The following is a 22,946-nucleotide window of genomic DNA, read 5'->3' on the forward strand; positions in this document are numbered from 1 at the left end:
CTTTTACACTTTTCAAATTGTATTCATTAGTACTTTAATATTATATAACCAATAGTATTTAAAATTCTAAACGATTTTATGTTATCTGCATTATGTTTTATATTTTAAATTAAACCTTTAGTGTCAACAAGCCATCTTCTTCACTTATCCCGTATATTCATTAATGAGAACCTTACGAAATTTTTCCGAAGCACATTTCCGCATATATCTCCATAAGATTACACAATCTATAGCGTCTAAAGAAGCATCTTGCTGATAAGAACCTGAGAAGTCTATCATAGAAATTGTGAGTAGTAGTACAAACTATATGTAATTTTTATCTTTTTAGTGAGGTAACCCATTTATAATTTCTCTCCGTGTATTCATTTTTGTTAGATTCAATTAATCATGTATTTCTATTTAATTGTTTTCTTACATCCTAAATAATCTCGTTAAACCTTAATATGAACTTCTTGTTCTTCAATTTTAGTTTCATTTTGTTCTATTATGGTTATTTATTCTCATATCATTCTTATTTTTAAATTAGTCTATGAATCGATTTCCGTCTTTCTTGACATTCGAATTTATTATTCGTATTTTCATACTTACTTTAGGTAATAGTCATCAATAAATCAATGAATGATGGAGTCTGTCGGTACTAACTTAGGACATTGTTGATACCATTGGTATACTACTCCACCGTCGATAATCTTTTTGTATTCCCATTGATGCAACCTCATTTCCATGTTAAGTTTTATGATCGACCAAAAAGAGGCATCGTGAACAAATTATAGTAAGTTTACTTGAAATAATTGCTAAGTAGATGTAGCCCTACTTGCTTGTTTTTTTTTGTGTACATGATGTGAGCTGTGACATTACAGATATCCTCAGGACAATGAGTGTTGTCTTTCAATCAATGTAGCAAATTGCGAGACTTCGATAAGATATATATCTTTATTAAATCTTGGCAATAAATTATACGTAGAAAAAACTCTAGTTATGAATTCAGTAGGAAAAGCATATTTTTGATTCATAATACAAACGAGCATGAAATAAAGATTTCTACTCCGATGATTAAATATCAAAAATTCAATACAGCTGACACTGCCTTTGTTCAACCTAGGGTTAAAGGAAAATGCGATCGAATTGGAACATCCTTGATTCAAACGAATTCGAATTGGAAGAGAATTAAATCTGCAATAGTCATCGCCTCAATTCCACGTCTTCCTTTTCATAATTAAAAAACGGCTGATTCGATATTCCTTACAATATGTATACAGAAACGAAATTAATAAACAAATAAGTGATCTATTGGATAATGACATCATTCGACCATCGATATCACTTTATTGGCCTCTTTGAATCATTCCAGAGACGATGAAAAGCGACAACACAATGAATAGAAAAGCAGACACAAATGATAGTAAGAGATGGCATTTCGTTATAAAGTATAAACGAATAAAATATAAACGAAAAAATATTAGACTAACTACGAAGTGCTGAGTACTTTAGTATATTCGACTATAAATCGGGATGTAATTTTCTAAAGAAAGAAGTTCTTTTATTTAAGTCATATTATTAGCGCATCCAACCTTGGTAAGATGAATGATAAAATAATTTCCAAAGCTACATTTGGTCAAGAACATGAAACAATTTTTAGGTCTTATTAGGTGCTATAAATGGTTTATAGTTAACTTTTCAGTCAATACATCTCTTACAAGTTTTTTGAAAAAAGATGTGCCCTTTAAACGAGAAAAGACGCAAGAAAAAGTATTTACTTATTTAGTTAATCTATTGCGTAAAGAATTGCTTTTACTGTATCCAGTTTTCAGACAATTTGTCATGACTATGGACACTTCTAACTATGCTATCCTGAGCGAAATTGAAATTTAGATTTTTTTTATCTATCGCGTATACAGTATGCTTGTTGAATGAGGTAGGATAGAACTATCGAAAAAGAATTTTTCATGATTATTTATGCCACAATTTCCATTTTTATTTATATGGCAATTATTTTAATTTAGTTATTAATCATAAAAAGTGAATATTTACTTTTCGAACTTTTTCGAATTTTTATAAGTTTTAATTTCTTCGAAAAAATTAAAAATTAAAAATAAGTTTTAAATTCATCGAAAAATGTCAAAAAATAGTGCTTTTGAGAATACTTCACGCATTAAGATAAAGCTTTTTCAATATTTTGAAAAAAAGGAGTTCTTGTTTAAATCTTTATTTTTAAAATGAGATTTTGTTCATCAAAATCAGTCAAAAATTATGTTCAATCATTATTGGTGTAAATGTTGTTTTTGATATTTTTTGCAAAGGAAAAATTTCGTACAGTGATGTCCTTTGACATATGCAGCAAAAGAATAGAAACTCTTATTATTGATTTTCATGTACAATCTTTAATGGTATATGTTTTGTCTCCATAAAGTAGATGAGTACCTGTTTGTTCGTGTGCGTAAATTGATGATTTTTTGATCCATTGTAAATGCAAGGAAATCCGTTTCATAATGATTACACGAAGAAGTTATGGTAACTCACTCAAGCAATTTAATGAACTTTGGACAAATGATTCTATGGCAAAAATAAGAAAATACGTCTTTAGCCGTTCGTATTAATCAGTCTAACTTTTTAAGTATTGTTAAATTTTAGGAAGATTTGCAGTGCTTTTTAAATTTTATATACTAGAGACGTAAAAATCTTATAAACTATGTGCAACATATTGGCAAGCATCTATATCCGTAATTAGGAATTAAATATGTAAAATAGAAATCATAGATTTAAGGTTGAATGACTTCATCAGGTTTTTGTTATTGTATAGATGTAAAGGAATATAATTAATTAATTTATTCTTTATTTTCCTATTTGATAGTTTAGTTAGGTTTTATTATTCAATTACTTATATTTATTTCTTCCACTTGATGGTTGACATGCATTTTGCCGTGATCTGTGCTAGATAGGACATAGTAGCAGTATAATTTTGTTTGATGACAAATGCATATAAAGTATATATATATATATATATAATAGATACTTTTATATTATATATGTGGTATCGAGAATTTTAGTCAATGTGAATGTAAGCAAGTCAGTATACATAAGTGTATCATCCCTTATATCGCTTTACTTAGAAATTTGCTGAGACATTATTTCAATGTGAATGAATGTGTGTGCACATATGTGTGCGTACGAGAGTGAGACTGGTTCTTGAAGAAAAGGACAAGAGGTAATGTGAACAAGATGATCGAAAAGAACAGTTCCAAAAAATATACGAAGCGATTAAAACGCGATTTAAAATGCTCTTCATTTTTTGTATAGTTTTTGTTAATTTTTGTAAATAAAACTTATTTTATTAAAATCATCGATATTACATACTTATATTATTTTTATAGAAATCAAAATATGAATTGGTTTTTATACTATCTACGAAGTTTCTCTCTTAGCACTATTTTTTATGATTTTGTCTGTAGCAGTAATTCACTTTATATTATTACTATTACTACTATTATTACTATAATAATGATATATCTAATAATATAACAATAAGAATAATAATAAAAAGCAGAAATAGAAAAATATATATATCATGTACATTCTAAATTATTATATATATAATGATGGTAATTTATAACAAAAGAAGAAAAAATGTACCATCTCACGTGATGATTTTTCGCGTGAACTTTCAACAAATCATGTCTCTGATAATTTCAACCCATGACCACCACAGATAGGTATATCTAATATTAACGAGATAAATATGAAATGCTTCTTTTGTTTTCGTCTATTATCATTTCTCCTTGTCTCTCTATTTATTTATAATCATATTATGATCATATAACTAGTCTATTTTTATATCGTTTTTTACTTATAATCCATTGAAGCATTAGTAAGCTTATTGATTCTGTCTTGCGAGTCATTTAAGCAAAAATGTCTCTAAAGAAAGGAAACCATACAAGAAGTAAGAAGAATAAAGATAATTCACAGACGTTTGAAAATTATCAGAGGTGGAAGAGAAAAGAAATTTCAATATATTAACCAAAAAAAAATGCAAAGTGTGCCGAGTACATAGGTACAAAATATAATAATACACTGTATTCATAATACTTCATATTTTATTAACAGTATTCTTTTAATAGCGATGTGTTTTTTTTTTGAACGGTCGCAGATATATATTCAGTTTTAGTATCCAGCAAGTTTTGTTAGCATCATAAAATTAAAATGTAACATATAAAGTTTGATAAGTAAAATTAAGACTGATTAAACATCAATAGCAATTAGCAAAATATTAATAATAGCAATAGTAGTATAGTAATAATTGAAGTTTAGAGTGAACTAGTTCTACAGGGACATAAAAACGGGCGTTGGGAATTCTACCTTATAGATAGTATGGAAATGAACTCATGCTTTAATTTATATTAAAATAATATAATATGTAAGTATTTGCTAATTATTTTTGACAAAACTTTCGACAAAATCAAATTTTTTGTCGTAAAATTTATATACTAGTTATTATGTGTCAATTATCTTTATTATTTTCTATGCATTTATTGTGAAACAAATGCATACCGATGTCTGTTAAGCTGTGGATTTAACGAATATAACGAATATACGAGTCATGAAACTAACGCCGGCCAAACCAACCAAAGATTCGATCATATATACTCACGATAAAGAATGTACTTTCATACTAATATGAACGAATGAATGGATTCATTCTTTGATTTGCATAGTGTACTTTAAGTTTCTTTTTATCGCCTGGAAGAAAAATTCAAGGGGAGGATGAGAGGACCGACAAGAAGTCTAGAATTCGTTTACATTAATTCTAAATTTATCTGTATAGAAAAAGATCTGATAATTCAATTAATTATCTTATACAGAAGTATTATAATGTAAAAATATACTCTCGACAACTTGTTAACAGTAGAGACTCAAAAGCCACCTGAAGACGAAGATAAACCCAGTAAATTTATAAATAGTAACATACAAATTTATACTGAAATAAGTAAAATATTAGACGATGAATATGAAAATGTATGTAAATGTACACGTATTTTTTATGAGTGGAAAAATGTCACAGCCTCTAACGCGTAAGCAAAACAAGTAACGCTATTATTAATATTTTCTCGTGTCCACTATATATATAGTTACACTATTTTTTTTATATATTTATACAATAATCGATATATCTTTTTATTTTATCATCTTAAATTGGAACTTCTTGTATTGGAGGTGATTTTATTTAATCACATTTTGCTTCTATAATAAAGTTTCCTTCTTTCTTTTCTTCTTTTGAAATATATATATATATATATATATATATATATATATATATATATATATATAAGTACATATAAGTGTATATAATATTATGCGAAAGCGTTTGTGTGTGTGTGTGTGTGTGTGTAACGAGGAGTTGATAATATCGATAATAATTCTAATTTACGAATGCGTCAGAGAACGTAATACTTTCCCCTAATGAGAAAATGTGTTTTCTTTTATGAGAAACTTGTTATTTAAAAATGTATTTATCGTCCAACATTTTATTTAACTGGTTATAAGACTTTATACCATTATTCGCGTGTTCACTAAATTCACTTTCATTTTCAGGAGTGTTTAGTGTCTATTATCGTTCCTGATTCCTTCAGCGTTGAATTTTTCGCAAGATAAAACTAACTTATTAAAGATGGACTTTAAATTTAATAATAATTAGTTTATTTAATTGAAAAGAAACTTAATACATAAGTCATTGACATTTATGAAAAGAGGGTTTTTAAAGATATTTCAGTATATATATTAACAAAAGTTTTGTTAAGGAATGGTGGTGGGACAAGGGTAACTCAAAGATCATGGATTTTTCAAAAACTGTTTTTTACGCAGTTTAGTAGATACAATGAAACGATGTAACTTTTGTGAAACTTCTTTTTAGATATATTTCATTGTTCTTGAGATATTTCATGAAAAAGAAAATTTTGAATTTTTTTTCAGGGGTGAACTGTGTAAAAAAATATTATAATTGTTGTAATGAAATTATGCGAAATCAAAAAGATAATTGAAGTTAGAAAAGAAAATAAAAATGAAGACTTGGATTACTTATTAATAAAAAGAAATCGTAAGGAATTAGAATATATTCAGGATTGTGTCTTAATGATAAAAACCTTTAGTACTAGTATTAGTAGAGCACCTAAATAAAGAAGAAGAAATAAATATTAAGAAAATATTCGATAGTGCAGATAGATATCATTTAGATCAGAAGAAACGTTGTTTCACAGATGCATTATAGCATAGAATAAACACTATCGATGATAAATCTCGTCAATACTGTTTTTCTTTTGTTCATAAATACAAAATTAATGGACAAATTCTGGAGCTATGAGATACAAATATAATTCACGAATCTGAATTATCGTATAATTCTCTTTTTTGGATAGTTCATAGAATACTAAACTCACAAGGTAATAAACATTTAAGAATGATACTTGATATTCGCGCGCTAAACAGAAAACGATAGGTGATGATCATTTTTTGTCCAACATTATTATTCTTTGTCAAACATCATCAAGATTCTCGATCAACTTGAGGGAGCAAAATAATTTTCGATATTCAATCTTTTTCTCATCAAATTTAAATGCATCTCAAACATTATCATAGACTGTATTTTCAACATTATATGGTCATTCCGAATTCAATTGAATACCCTTTAGCCTAAAAAACACTTCGGCAACGTTTTAAAGACTAATAAGAGTATTGACGAGAATGCTAGGTAACAAAATCTTTGTTTACCTGAACGTTATCGTCATTACATCTGATCAACATGAGACAAAATATCGGAAATTAATAGGAAGATTACGGAAAGCCAATCTTAAACTACAAAACTACAACCGGACTAATGTAAGCTTTGAAAAGAGAATGTGTGCTATCATGTACACATAATAAGAGAACAAGCGGTTCGCTCAAATCCCGAGAAAGTAACTGTTGTAAAAGCATTTAAAACCTCCAGGATATCAAAATATATAAAACAATTTTTCGGATTAGCTGGATATTACCGCAAATGTATACAAGATTTTAAAAAAATGGCGATATCTTTTACCAATTTATTAAAAATGGACATCGTATTTAAATGGATCGTAAGAGTGCAAAGTTAAATGAGCAAATTGCTTTCAATATCTTGAATTGTATAATAAACTAATCCCATTATAGTTTTTTAATAGGTGTGATTATAAGTTAAGGACAGACAGAAAAAGGTCTGTCGATCGCGTATGTATTTCTAACCTTAAACGAAGCTGATCGGAACTTAAATCAAGAAAGAATCATTAGTAATTAATAAATTTTAAAAAGAATCATTAGTAATAATAAAATAAAACGCGGTATAACATTTCAGACTTTATCTATATGTTAGAAAATTTACATTAATCACTATTGTCCTTTGTTATGAATGTACAGAGTTAAAATCCAACATTGCTGAGAAAACTAACATTGACACCAATGCTCTTTCGAAATATCCCATAATAATATCGGAAAGTCACATTTACCCAATAAGGTCGAGAATACGTATACAAAAAGGAAACTAAGAAGAGCATGTTGCATCATATTCAGACAATACGTTATATAACAATATTGTTATATGTAAAATCTTATTACATAATTAGAACTCGCACATACTAAGAAAGTGACATTCTAATGCACTAATCATTTCCAGCTCTATCGTAAAGAGAATGAAGCTAATTACATTTAGTTAGTTTGTGCTTTATTTAGGAAAATCACATGATAGCACATATTCCATATCACTTGTACTGCCAGAAATTGAAACAAGTATTAATGAAGCTGTAAATATTTCGCAAGAAGTAATCAGACAAGTTGATCTTGACTGCAACATCAGTATACGTCAAGTGTTGATGGAAACATAATGAATTCCGCCGAAATTTTTACAATTGGTAGATCTAATATTCAATCATGACAAAAAATGGAACATTGATCCTAACAACAATAGCAATACCGATAATAGCGATAATGACAACGATAGCAATATTGAAATATTGGTAGTTTCGTGATATCATCTGATTATTACGTAAATAAGGCCATAATCCAAATAGTTCAGGCTATTCAGGCTATTTTCTTGATGCATGTATGATTTCAGCGACAGATATGGACAAAATATAAATTACAAGTGCAAGCAAGAAGCATTGTCCTCAACATATTTCTATCGTATTGGTGTATAATCTTGTATTAGTTTTACATCTCTTTAGCGACATAACAATGGACTCGTCTTTTACATTTATGTTTTTTCATGGTGATGGAGTGATAGATATGACGTCGGTACACATTTCTTTCACAAAAAATTTGATAAAATACAATGTATCATTGTGCAGTGCAGTGCAATACAGTGCCATAAAATACAGTGCAATGCAATACCATACAATATCATACAATACTTCGTAATACCATACAATACCATATAATATTGTACAATACCATACAATACTGTAAAAGACCATATAATACCATACAATAACATATAACAACGTATCATACAATACAAAAACTTAAATTAATGCAATACCATATGATATCATACATAACTATATAATATACAGTACAATATAAAATCATACAATACCATATAATACAATGCAATACAGTGCAATATTTTTAAATCCTAGTGAATTCGAGGGATAATAATTATTTAATTAGGTAAGTATTTTCATTTAAATTCGGTAAATTTCAAATAAATTCATGTAAATTTGGGAAGATTAAAGCATTTTATGAATATTTATGTGTAAATTCTCTTAAATTCAAGTAGATACGGATTAATCTGTGCACTATTTAAGCAGACAAATTCGATTGAATTCCATCGAATACGGGCTTATTCGAGAATTTTGCGTAAATTCGGGTAAATTCGAATGAATCTGGGCGAAATTAAGCAATTTCGATTAAAGTCGGTTAAATTCGGTTGAATCCATGTTAATTTCAGCATTTTAGAATAAATTTTGGTAATTTTTAAAATATATGGGAAAAGTCGATAAAATTCGGTTGTAGCTAGACGTATTTATAAATGTCGTATAAATTCAAGCATATTCGAGTAAATTCGATTAAATTTGAGTAATTTTGACCAAATTCTGCTAATTTCGATTGAAATCAGGCGAATCCAGGAGAAGTTCAACAATTTCGATTAAATTTGATTCAATTCTGGCTGAATTTGTAAACATATAACAATTTTTAATTATAAATTTGGCTGAATTCGGGCAAATGTAAACATTTTCGGGAAAATTCTTGCAAATTTAAGCTATTTCGGACAAATTTCGGTAAATTCGGTTAAATTCGGTTTAATTCGGAAGTTCACACTTTATGAGATTTAACCGAATTTAATCTAATTTAATTAAATTCATATGGATTTACCCGAATTTAACGGAATTTACAGGAATTTGCCAAAAATTACTAAAATATTCTCGAATTTTTAATTTACATGAGTTTAACTGAAATTAATGGAATCTGTCTAATACTGCTTAAATTAGTTTACATTAATCCATGTATTTAACAGAATTTACACATAAATGACCATAAAATGCTTTATTTTTCTGGATACACATAAATCTATCCGTATTTAAATGAATATACCCGCATTTGACCGAAATTGTTTAAATTAGGTTGGATACACCGGAAAATGCTTCAAACCAACTGGATACAACCGAATTTATCCGAATATACCCGAATTTGTCTGAAATTAATAACTAAATCCGGACAGAAACTAATTTAACCCATTTTACTCGAAGTTGTACGGAATTAATAAATAATCTTATTATACAGCAGAATTTAGCCGAATTTTCCCCAACTTGTTCGAAATTGTTCAACTTCAATATGAGACAATCGAATATGCTTATAACCACGTGAAAATACCGAATTTTGCTGAATTTACCTGAACCAGTCCGAAATTGTTTAACTTAGATTGGATATACTCGAAAATGCATGAAATCATCGGCAAACATCTGAATTTAGCCGAATTTTTCCAAATTTTTTCGTAATTAATAAATTTTGTTGTAAGGCCCTAATTTACCTTGAATTGAGTTGGACCCATTCGAAATTTTTAAATAAAATCTAATACATCCGAAATTTAATGAAACAAATCGAAAAATCCCCCATTTAGCCAAATTTACCATAACTTAAATGGAATTAATTAATTTCCCTCGAATCAAGTTAATTTAAACGAGTTCATTCGGACCTATCTGAAATTTTTTAATTAGATAGAGAACACTTGAGAATGCATAAAACAACCTGGAAACTCCCTTTTACTTAGCCAATTTTACCTGAACTTTTAAATAATAAATATATTTTCTTTTAGTTCTCTAGTTCACCTCTCACTACCGAAATTTTTATCTTAAATCGGGTTCAACGTAAAATAAAAAACCATCCGGAAACCGGCGAACTTAGCCAATATTACGCGAACTTTTAAATATTAAAATTTTTTTTTTAGCATCCTTATTCACGCCTAATTGATCGGGACTTGTTCGAAAATTTTGTATTAGATCGAATACACTTTAAAATTAATAAAATTTTTAATAATAAAGAAATTTCTTTTAGTACACTAATTTACACCAAATTGAACCAGATCTGTCCGAAATTTTTATGATACCAAAATTAATAAAACCATCCGGAAGTCTTCGAACTTTAGAAACTAGCAGGTTTTACTCGAATTTTTAAGGAATTAAAAAATTTTCTTTTAAGAATCCTAATTCACTCCTAAATGATCCCATCTGTCCGAAATATTAATATTAAATTGGGTGCATGCTACAATTAAAAAAACAACCCGAAAACAATCGAACTTAGCCAATATTAATTAGACTATTGAAAATTAGAAAATTTTTTTTTACGCACCCTTATTCTTCCATAATTGTTGACCCGAACCGGGCCTGTCCGAAATTTTTATATTTTATAATAAACCCAGTACACCATAAAATTAATACAACCACCCTTAAACCCTCGAACTTACTCGATTTTAATAGAAATATTTAAAATTAAAAAATTATTTTTTAGCTTTATAAATCACTCCTAATTGAGCCGGGTCTGTCCAAACCTTTTATAATAGATTCTGTGCACCGTAAAATCAGTAAAACCACTCTTAAACCAAAATACTTTGCCGAATTTTTTGAAATATTAAAATTAAAAAATTTTTTTATTGAACACCCTAATCTCCTTTTATTGAGCTGGTCCTGTTTGTAACTTTTATAATAGATTCTGTGCATCCTAAAATTAATAAATCCATACTTAAACTTCCGTACTTCGCCGAATTTTTTGAAATTTTATTATTTAAAAATTTTTGTATTAAGCATCCTTAGTCGCTCCTAATTGAGTCGGCCCTTTTCAAAACTTTTATAATAGATTCTGTGTACTGTAAAGTTAACAAAGACACCCTTAAACCCCGGAACTTTGCCTTACTCTTTTAGCTATTAAAATTTAAAGAATTTTACATTATGCAGCCGAAAGCGCCCTTAATTGAGTGGACCCTGTATAAACATTTATAATAGATTCTGTGCACCGTAAAGTTAGTAAAGATACCCTTTAACCCCGGAACTTTGCCTTACTTTTTATGATATTAAAAATTAAAAAATTCATTTTAAATACCTTTAATCGTTCCCCATTGAGCCGACCCTGTACAAACTTTATATGATAGATTTTGTACACTGTAAAGTTAATAAAGGCATCCTTAAATCTCGGAATTTTACTTCACTTTTTTCGATATTAAAGTTTAAGAATTTTTTATCTTATCCACACTTTTTCCACATATAAAGCGTAACGGAGATATCTAATGACACCCTCAGGCCCTGGCTCAGGGTCATAGTTTAGGAGATAATTAACTTTAAATAATTTTACAAATAGCACCCTATCTCACTCCCTATAAATTTGGCACTGTTAAAACTTTTTTTATATATAGAAAGCAACGAATCCTATCTAATGACACCATTAAGCCCAGGTTCAGGGTCATAGTTTAGGAGATAATTAATTTTAAATAAATTTACACAAAGCAACCTATTTTGCCCCCTGTTGATCACCTGTGCTGAAACTTTTTTCACATATAGAATGCAACAAGAACTATCCAATGATACCCTTAGTCCACGCTCAAGGTTATAGCTTAAGAGATAAATATTGAAAAACATTTTTTTTATATTTTACAAAAAACTTCTTATATCGCCCCGTATTCATTCGGCCCTGCCAACACTTTTTCGGCATATAAAATGCAATGAAAACTATCTAGTGACACCATTAAGCCTCGGCTCGAGGTCATAGTTTAGGACATAATGTGTTTTAAAAGATTTTACAAAAAGCACCCTATCTTGCTCCTTAATGATCCGGCCACTCCTAAACTTTTTTCATATATTGAGCGTAAGCAGAGCTATCCGATGACATCCTTAATTCCTATCTTTGGGTCATAGTTTAGGTGATAAAACTTTGACAGAATTTTTAAAAATTTTACAATAAGCTTCCTATTTCGCTCCTTATGGGTTTGGCCCTGCCAAAACTTTTTCCACATATAAAATGCAACGAGATCTATTTGATGATACCTTTAGGCCTCGGTTCAATGTCATAGTTTTGGAAATAAAAATTAAAAAAAAATTTTTTTTAATTTTACAAAAAGCAACTTATTTCACCCCTAATTGCTCCGGCACTGTCCAAATTTTTTCACATTTAGAGCCAACGAGAGCAATCTAATGATATTCTTATACCACGGCTTAAGGTTATAGTTTTGGATATAAGAATTTTTCAAAATTATACTAAAAACACACTAACTCGTCCCCTATTTTTCCGGTCTTGACCAACCCTTTTTCATATATAGGACGCAACGACAGCTATCTTGTGACACTCTTAGGCTCGGCTCAAGATTATAGTTTTGGAGATAAATATTTTTTAATAATTTTTAAAAATTTTACAAAAAGGATCCTATTATTCTGACTCGGATGAAAATTTTTTCCCATATAGAACGCAACGAGAGCATTCTAATGATATATAAACGCCCCAGCTAAGGGTCATTCCTTAGGAGATAATTAATTTTTTATGATTTTATATAAAGCCCCCTAACTCGCCGCCGATTGGTCCGATCATACCCAAATTTTTTTCACATATAGAACGCAACGGAAGCTATCTAATGATATCCTTAGGCCCCGATTCAAGGTCACAGTTTTGGAGATAAATATTTTTAAAGAATTGTTAAAAATTTCACAAAAAGCACTCTATCACGCCCCTTATTGGATCGCTACTACCGAAACTATTTTCACACATAGAACGCAATGAGAGTTAATTAGTGAGACCATTAGATCCCGTCTCAATGTCATAGTTTTGGAGATAAAAATTCTTTAAGAATTTGTTAAAATTTACATATAGCTCCGTAACTCACCCACTATTGGACCGGTCCTGTGCAAACTTTTTACAGATATAGAGATCAATGAGAGCAAACTAATGACCCCACAACGATCTGGCTCAACATCATAGTTTAGGAGATAAATAATTCTGTATGATTTTACAGAAAGTTTCCTAACTCGCCCTCTATTGATTCGGTACTGAGGAAACTTTTTTCATATATGGACGCAAAGGATGCTAATTAATGACACCGTAGGCTCTGGCTCGAGGTCATAGTTTAGGAGATGAAAATTTTTTAAGAGTTTTAAAAAATTGTATCCTATCTTGCCCCCTATTGGTTCGACATTGCCGAAACTTATATGGATGTATAGAACGCAACGAGAGCTTTCTAATGATATATTAATGCCTCGGCGCAGGGTCATAGTTAAAGTTAAGTGCATTTAGGTACCTAGATAATAAATTTTTAATGTTTTTACAAAACATCCTATCTCGCCACCTATTAGTCCGACACTGTCGAAATTTATATTGACGTATAGAATACAACGAGAGTTTTCTAAAGACATATAAATAACTTAGCCGAGGGTCATAGTTATATAAATGACTAGGCTGAGGGTCATGGTTTAGGAGATAAAAATTTTTAAAGAACTTTTTAAAATTTTACAAAAAGCGCCTTATATGGCCTCCTTTTCGGTCCGACACTGCCGAAACTTTTATTGACCTATAGAAAGCAACGAGAGCTTTCTAATGAGATATAAATTCCCCGACTCAGGGTCATAGTTAAAGTTAAGTGCATTTAGGTACCTTATAAGATGCAGTGAAGTTCATTAAGGTGCTTTGTAAGCTGTATTGTAGTGTATTATGTAATGTAAAGAGGTCTATTGAAGTGCATTAAGGTGCATTATATAGTCCAATGACGTGCATTGGACTGCATTCACATGCGTTATAAGGCGCAATGAAGAGCATTGCAGAGCATAGTAAGAAATGTGCACCAGTGACGTGCATTGCAGTGACGTGATGTTCGTTGCAGGCTAATGACGTGCGTTCATTCTTATGACGTGCGTTCCAGTCTTATGAGGCGCTTTGTAGTACCGTGACGTACGTTGCAGTGCCTTAAGATGCATTGCGGCAACGTGCGTGCTTCGAATTCTTATGACGCGCATTGCGGTGCCGTAACGTGCGTTGCAGCTTCTTGACATGCGTGGAAGTGTTATGACGTGCGTTGCAGCTCTGTGACGTGCGCAGCAGTTTTATGACGTAAGTTCAAATGCCGTACGGTGTCGCGCAGTGTCGTTCAGGAGGTGCCACGCCACGCCGCGCCATGCCGCGCCACGCCGCGCAATAACGTGCCAAGCCAAATTGGATCGCGGAATGGGGTGCCACGCCACATCGGGCCATGCAGTACCGCGCCACGACGGGCACCGCAGTTCCGTGCCACTCAATGCAGTGCTACGCCGGGCCGTGCAGTAACATGCTATATCATGTCGAGCCGCCCAATGCCACGCAGTGCCGTAGCACGCCGGGCCACGCTACGCCAACTCCCGCAGTGTCGTACCAAGCCATATAACGACGGGCCACACCACGCTAGACCCCGCAGTGACAGGATCCGTCTGGCCACGCCAACCCGGGTCCCGGAGAGCCTGACCCCGCTGGCCCACGCAAACTCGGGCTCCCGGAAGTCCGCACACGTCAGGCCACGCCAACCCGGCCACCTCCACCCGTGCTACATCAACCCGGGCCACGTCAATCGGGGCCAAGCCATCCCTGGCCCCGGAGATCCCGGCATCGCCGTGCCTCGACAACCCGGGACCCCGGAGAGCCCGGCCACTCTGGGCAACACCAACCCGGGTTTCTGAGTGACCGGCATCGCCAGGTCATGCCAACTCGGGACCCAGAGGCGGCTGCGCCGGGCCACACCTACCCGGTAAACGTAGAGCCTGGCCGCGCCACGCAACGCTAAATCGGGTCCCGGATAGCCTGTCTATCCAGGGCCATGGAGATCTTGTCCCTGCAGTGACACGCGAATACGTGCCCCGGAGAGCCCGAACGCGCCGAGCCACGCCTACCCGGGCCTGAGAAAGCTCGGCTACGCCGGGCCACGCCAACCAAGGCCTCGGAGAGCATGGCCGCATATAGCCGCGACGGAGCATGCCAACCACGGCCCCGGAGAGCCCTGCCTTGCCGTGCTACGCCAACTCGTGCCCCGGAGATTCCACCCGCCCCGGGCCATGCCAACACGGTCGCCGGATAATTAGCTGCGTCAGGCCACGCCAACCAGGGCCTCGGATAGCCTGTCAGCGCCGGGCCATTTCTGCTCAGTCCACAGGGAACCCGACCATGCCGGGTAACTTCCACTCGGGTCCCGGGGAGCCCATCCATGCCGGAAGATATGTACTTAGCCATCGGAGGTCCGATTACGGCGGCCAACTTCTACTTAGGCCATGGTGAGACCGGCCAAGTCAGGACACTTCTAGTCGAGACCCTGGGAACCTGGTTACGCTGGGCCACTTCTACTGGGACGCTGGGGCGCGGAACACGCCGTGCTACAACTACCCGGCTCCCGGGGAGCCCGTCGACGCCGGGATATATCTACTCGAGTTACGAGGAGCCCGACCATGACGGGTCTCTTTTACTCGGGCCCAGGGGATTCCGGCCACGCCGGCCCAATTCTACTCAGGCTATGGTGTGATAGGCCAAGCCAGGCCACTTCTACTCGAAACTGGGGGAGACAGGATAAGCCAGGCCACTAATACGCGGATCCCAGAGAGCACGGCATCCCCAGGACACGCCATCTCGGTTGCCGGAGAGTCCGCCCACGCAGGGTAAGTCCAAACCGGTCCACAGAGTGCCCGGCTGCGCCGGACGACGCCACCCCGAGTCCCAGGCAGGCAGTCTAAGTCTAGCCAAGCAGGGCACCGGAGATCCCGTCTGCTCCCTCCAATCCGTGCCTCGGAGATTCTGACCACGCAATCATGTGCTACGGAGAGAACAACTATGATGGGCCACGTCAAGCCGGGCCCCGGAGAGCCCAACCGGCCCATGATACGTCAACCCGGATCCCGGAGAGCCCTGCCGCGCCTGGCCACGCCATCCTGAGCCACAGAGAGCCTGTCCGCGCCGGGCTATGCCCACCCGGTTCCCGGAGACACTAGCCGCGTCGGGACACGCCAACCCGAGTTCCGGGGTAACTGGTCACGCCCACTCGGGCCCCGGAGAGGCCGACCACGACAACCCAGGCCCCGAAGAGACCGACCATGCCGTACCACGCCAACCCGGGCCACATCATCCCGGGCCATATCAACCCGAGCCACATCAGAGCCACGCCACCCTCTCCTCCGGAGAGCCCAGCAACGCCGGACCATATCAACCCGTGCTGCGGAGGGCCCGGCAAAGCCGTGTCACACTAACTCGAGACCCGGAGTGCCCGGCAATCCATACTCTGGCCGCGGAGAGCACACACCAGGCCGGGCCACATCAACTCGGGCCCCGGAGAGGCCGGCCGAGCCGTGCCTCCGTAACCAGGGCTCGGAGAGCTCGGCCACGCTGGGCCAAGCCAAGCCATGCCTCGGAGAGGCTGTCCTCGCTGGGCCGCGCCAACCGGGATCCTGGGGAGACTGGATACGCCATCCCGGGCCACGCCAACACCGGAGAGCCGAGTCACGCGGGGCCACGTCAACAAGGCTCTGGAGAGCATGGCCATGCCAACCCGGGCCCCTCAGAGCTCGGCCGAAGCAGGTCACACCAACCCGGGTCCCAGAGAGTCCGCCCACACAAAAGCACGCACCGGAGTGCCCGGTCACGGCATCCCGGTCCCTGGACAATCCGGCCGCGTCGAGCCACGCCAACCCGGGTACTGGAGTGCCAGGTCTCATCAAACCGGGTAGCGGAGAGCCTACGCTCGCCTGGTCACGCCAATCTGGGCTCCGGAGGGACTGGCAACACCGGGCCACACCATCCCGGTTCTCAAAGAGTCCGCCCTGGACCACATTAACCCAATCCGGGCTCCGGAGAGAACGTTCAAGTCCGGCCACGCCAATATGTACCTTAGAGAGACCGACCACGTCGGGCCACGTCAAACCGGGCCGCAGAGCGCCCGGTCACGCCGGGCCATGCTTATCCGGTTCCCGCATAGACAGGCAATGCCGGACCAAGTCAATCCGGCCCGCGGAGAGCGCATCAATGCAATCCCGAGCCCCCGAGAGACCGGTAACGCCGGGCCACGCCAACCCGGGTCCCGAAGAGCCAGGCCATGCCATACCGGGCTCCGGGGAGCCCGGCCACTCCAACCCGGGTACCGGAGAGCGTGGACATTCCGGGCCACGCCAACTTGTGCCCCACAGAGCTCGGACGCGTTGAGCCATGCCAACACGGACCCGGGAGAGCCCGGCCGTGACGGACTACGCCAACCCGGGTGCTGGAGAATCTGTTCACAGCGTTCCACACCGTCCCGAGCCCCGGAGATCCGGGATACGCCGGTCACGACAATGCGGGCCCCCAGAGAGACCTGCCGCGCTGGACCAAGCCAACCTGGATCCCGGAGAGACGTCCACGTTGGGCTACGGTAACCTGGGCGCCGGAGAATACGGCCAAGACGGGCCAGGAGAAACCTGTTCCCGGAGAGACCGGGCATGCCAGGCTACACCAACTCGGCCACCTTAAACCGGGCCACATCACCCGGACCACTTCAAACCGGGCCACGCCATAGCTGGGCCCCGGAGAGTTCAGTCGCGCCGGGATACAGCAACCCGGGTCCCGGAGAGCCTGGCCGCGCTGGGCCACATCAACACGTGTTCTGGAGAGGCCGGCCAAGCCCGGTCACTCCAACCTAGACCCCGGAAAGACGAGCCTCGCCGTGCCACCACAATCCGGGCCACGGAGAGCTCGGCCGCACCGGGTCACCTCAACCCCTGCACCGGGGAGACTGGCCAGGCAAAGGAGAGCCTGACAACGCTGGGCCACGCTAACCAGGGTTCCGTAGAGCCCGGCTACGCAGGGAAACTCCAACCTGAGCTTAGGAGAGCCTATCAGCGCCGGTCTACACAGACCCAAGTCCCGGAGAGCCCGGCCGCGGCAGGCTACGCCAACCCGGTCCCAGGACAGTCTCGCCGCGGCGGCCTCGGAGAGCCTGTACGCGCCTATCAACGCCAACCAGGGCCACGGAGAGCCGTGCCATGTCATCCAAGCACCGGACAGATCGGCCACGCCATACCTGTCTCCTGAGAGTCTGCCAGCGCTGGGCGACGCCAACTCAATCCGCGGTGAGCCGGGTCACGCCAACCCGTGTCCCGGACAGTACCCCAGAGAGACGCACTATGCCTGGTCACGCCAACCCGGGCACGGAGAGCTCGGCCCCGTAGGGTCAGGCCGATCCGTGCCCAAGAGAGCCAGTTGCCCTGGGCCACGCTAAACTCTGCCCTGGAGTAGCTGGCCACGCCATCACGTTTTTTGTAGAACCCACCTACGCCGGGCAACGCCAACCTGGGCCACATCAACCTAAGCCACATCAACAAGGGCCACATCAACCCGGGCCACGCTGTCCCCGGAGAACACGGCATCGTCCGGACCACGCCAACCCGTGGATCAGAGAGCTCGGCCATGCGAACCTGTGTCCCGCAGAGAACGGCCATGCCAGGCCACGACAACTCTGCCCCCGGATGGCCCAGCCACGTCTGGCCTTGCAAACCCGTCTCCCGGAGAGACAGGCTACGTCGGGCCAGGCCAACCCGGGGCCCTTAGAGCACAGCCAAGCCGGGCTACGACAACCCGGGTACCGGAGAGCACGGCAAAACCAAACTGGGATCCAGAGAGCCCGGCTACGCCAACCTAGACACCAGAGAGCACGGCCAAGCAGGGTCACGCCAAAGAAGGATCCGGAGAGCCCGGCCACATCAAACCAGGCAACGGAGAGCCCACCCCTGCACGGCCAAACCAACCGGTGCCCCGCAGAGTCCAGCCACACATTGTCTCGCCAACCTGGACCCCAGAGAGACTGGACACGCCAGGACACGCCATCCCGGTTCCCGGAGAGTCCACCCATTCCAGGCCATGCCATACCCGCCACCGGAGAGATCAGCCACACCGGTCAACGCCAACCTGGTCTCCGGTGAGCCCGGCAATGCCAACCACGCATCGGAGAGCCTGCCGCACCCTGTCGCGCCAATCCGGGCCCCGGAGAGCTCAGCTCCGCCGGGCAACGCCAAACCGGGCCAGAGAGACCGGGCCTCGGAGAGATCGGTCACGTCGGAACACGCAAGCCCGGGCCGCGGTGAGCCTAGCCACGCTAGCCAGGCACCCGGAGTGCCCTGCAACGCCAACAGGGGCCCCGGAAAGCACGGCCACGTCGGGCCATGGAAGCCTGTCCCCCGAGGAAACCGGCCACACCGAAACACGGAAACCCGAGATCCGGAGAGCCCGGCCAAACCGGGCCACGTATACCTGTTCCTCGGAGAGTCCGTCCACGCCGGGCAAAGCTAGCCCGGGACCAGGAGAACCCGGGCACGCCAGTCCGAGCCCCGGAGGACAGGGCCAGCCGGTCCACGCCAGCCCGGGCCCCCGAGAGACCGGACACGAAAGGCCAGGCCAGCCCGAGACCCAGAGAACTCAGCCACGCCGAGTCACGACAGCCCGGGACCTGGAGAGCCCGTCCACGCCGGACAAGGCAAGCCTGGACCTCGGAGATCCCGGCCACGCCGGGTAAGCCCAACCCGGGCCCTGGAGAGACCGGCCTCGTCGGGCAAGGACAGCCCGGGCCACCGCGCCCGCGGACACGAATGGCCACGCCAGCCCGGGCACCGTAGAGCACGGCCACGCCAGGCAAAGCTAGCCTGGAACCAGGAGAACCCGGGCACGCCAGTCCGAGCCCCGGAGGACAGGGCCAGCCGGTCCACGCCAGCCCGGGCCCCCGAGAGACCGGACACGAAAGGCCAGGCCAGCCCGAGACCCAGAGAACTCGGCCACGCCGAGTCACGACAGCCCGGGACCCGGAGAACCCGTCCACACCGGGCCAGCTAGCCTGGGCCCCGGAGTGCCCGGCCACGCGGGGCAGAACAGCCCGGGCGCCTGAGAGCCCGGACACGCCTGGCCAGGCAAGCACGGGCAACGGAGAGACCGGCTACGCCTTGCCTGGCAAGCCCGGCTACCGTACGGCCCTGCCACGCCAGTCCACGGCAACCCGGGCCACCAAGAGCCCGGACACGCTTGGCCATGCCAGCCCGTGCCCCGGAGAGCACGGCCACGCCTGGGCATGTCAGCCTGCACTCAGGAGAGCCCCGCCACACAGCCCGGGGACCGGAGTGTCCGGCCACAAGGGGCAACGCCAGCCCAGGCCCCGTCGAGCACGGACACGTCTGGCCAGGCCAGCCCGCGCCTCGGAGAGACCGGCCACGCCGGAACAGATCAGCCCGGGCCACGGAGAGAATGGCCACGCAGGCCAGGCCAGCCCGGGACCCACACTGCACGGCCACGCCTGGCCAGGCCAGCCTGTTACGCGTAGAGCCCGGCCACGCAGGCCCACGCTAGCACGGGGCCCGGAGAGCCTGGCCACGCCGGACAACGCCAGGCCGGGCCCCGCAGAATCCGGACAACTCTGGCCAGGTATTCCCGGGCCCCCGCGCGCCTGGACACGCCTGGCCACGTCAGCCCGCGCCACGGAGAACTCGGCCACGCCGAGCCACGCTAGCCCGGGGCCGGGAGAGCCCGGTCACGCCGGACCACGCCAGACCAGGCCTCGGAGAGTCCGGCCACGCCGGACAAGGCAAGCCTGGACCTCGGAGATCCCGGCCACGCCGGGCCAGCCCAACCCGGGCCCTGGAGAGACCGGCCTCGTCGGGCAAAGACAGCCCGGGCCCCCGCGCCCGCGGACACGAATGGCCACGCCAGCCCGGGCACCATAGAGCACGGCCACCCCGCGCCAAGCCAGCCCAGGCCGCGGAGAGCCCGGCCACGCCTGGCCAGGGCAGACAGGCCCACGGAGAGGCGGGCACGCAGGGCCACGCTAGCCCGCAGGACGGAGTGCCTCGCCACGGCGGACAACTCCAGGCCGGGCCCCACAGAATCCGAACACTTCTGGCCAGGCATTCCTGGGACCCGGAGAGCCCGCCCACGTCGTGCAACGACAGCCCGGGCCCCGGATAGCACCGCCACGCCAGGCCGAGCCGTGGACAGCCCGGCCACGCCTGGCCACATCAGCCAGGGCACCGGAGAATCCGGACACGTCTGTCCAGGCCATCCCGGGAACCAGAGAACCCGGCCAAGACGGGCCAAGGCAGCCCAGGCACCAGGGAGCTCGGCCTAGACTGCCCGGGCCGCGGGGAGGTTGGCCACGCCGGGCCAAGCCAGTCCTGAGCCCGTAGAGCTCGGCCACGTCTGGCCAGGCCATCCCGGGCCACGGAGTTCCTGGCCAAGACGGGTCACGACAGCCCGCGACCCGGGGAGCCCGGCCAAGCCAATCCGTGAGCCGGAGAGTCCGGCCAAGCCCTTCCACGCCAGTCCGGGCTGCGGAGAGCCCGACAACGTCTGTCTTGGCCGCGGAGAGGCCGGCCACGACGTGCCACGCTTGCCCGGAACCCGGAGAGCCCGGGCCCCAGAAACCTCGGCCACGCCGGGCCAGGCCAAACCGGGCACCGGAGAGCCCGGCCACGCAGGGCCAGTCCAGCCCAGGCCCCGACGATCCTGGCCACGCCAGCCCGGGCCCCGCAGAGCCCGGACAAGCCGGGCCACGCCAGCACAGGGCCCGGAGAGCACGGTCACGCCGGACCAGGCAAGCCTGGGACTCGGAGATCCCGGCCACGCCGCGTCACGCCAGCCCGGGCCGCGGAGAGCCCGGCCACTCCTGGCCAGGCAAGCCCGTGCCACGGAGAGTCCGGCCACGCCGGGCCGCGCCAACACGGACCACGGAGAGCCCGGCCACGACGGGTCCCCTCAGCGGGTGCCCCGGAGAGCCCGGCCACATTGGGCAGTGCCAGCGCGGGTCTCCGAGAGCCTGGCCACGGCGGGTAACGCAAGCGCGGGCCCCGGAGTGCCTGGCCACGCCAGCGCGGGCCCCGGAGACTTCGGCCAGGGCGGGCCACGCAAGCGCGTGCTCCGGAGAGCCCGAACACGCCAGGGCAACGCCAGCCCGGCCCCGGAGAGACCGGCCACGACGGGTCGCGTCAGCGGGGGCCACGGAGAGCCCGGCCACGCCGGGCCACGCCGGGCCACGCCGGCCCACGCCAGAGCGGGCCCCGGAGTGAACCGCCACACCGGGCCACGGCAGCGCGGGTCACGGAGAGCCCGGCCACGCCGGGCCACTCCAGCCCGGGCCACGGAGAACCCGGTCACGCCGGGCCACGACAGCGCGGGCCACGGATAGCCTGTCCACGCCAGCGCGGGCCGCGGTTAGCCCGCACACGCCAGCGCGGGCCGCGGTGAGCCCGCACACGCCAGCGCGGCCCGCGGAGAGCCCGAAAAACGACAGCGCGGGAAGCGGTGAGCCCGCACACGCCAGCGCGGAGCACGGTGAGACAGACTACGCCAGCATGGGCAGCAGTGAGCCCGCACGGGCAAGCGCGAGCCGCTGTGAGCCCGAAAAACGCCAGCGCGTACCCCGGTGAGCCCGAAAAACTCCAGCGCGGGCCGCGGTGGTCCCT

The 22,946-nt window shown here is 44.3% G+C and overlaps 2 protein-coding genes across 2 annotated transcripts; both read left to right on the forward strand.

The window, feature by feature from the left end:
- The first annotated feature begins 16,444 nt into the window (after window positions 1-16,444).
- LOC127062014 (spidroin-2-like) lies at window positions 16,445-17,311 on the forward strand. Its single transcript, XM_050989565.1, has one exon. The coding sequence runs from the start codon at window positions 16,445-16,447 to the stop codon at window positions 17,309-17,311; it is 867 nt and encodes a 288-aa protein (XP_050845522.1).
- A 2,124-nt stretch (window positions 17,312-19,435) lies between these two features.
- LOC127062016 (collagen alpha-1(I) chain-like) lies at window positions 19,436-22,669 on the forward strand. The gene is made up of 4 exons (XM_050989566.1): window positions 19,436-19,978; window positions 20,118-21,203; window positions 21,393-21,633; window positions 21,738-22,669. Exons 1-4 carry the CDS (start codon window positions 19,436-19,438, stop codon window positions 22,667-22,669), a joined length of 2,802 nt encoding a protein of 933 aa, XP_050845523.1.
- The last annotated feature ends 277 nt before the right edge of the window (window positions 22,670-22,946 follow it).

Source organism: Vespula vulgaris, chromosome 2 (assembly GCF_905475345.1).
Source record: "Vespula vulgaris chromosome 2, iyVesVulg1.1, whole genome shotgun sequence".
Classification (NCBI taxonomy): Eukaryota; Metazoa; Arthropoda; class Insecta; order Hymenoptera; family Vespidae; genus Vespula; species Vespula vulgaris.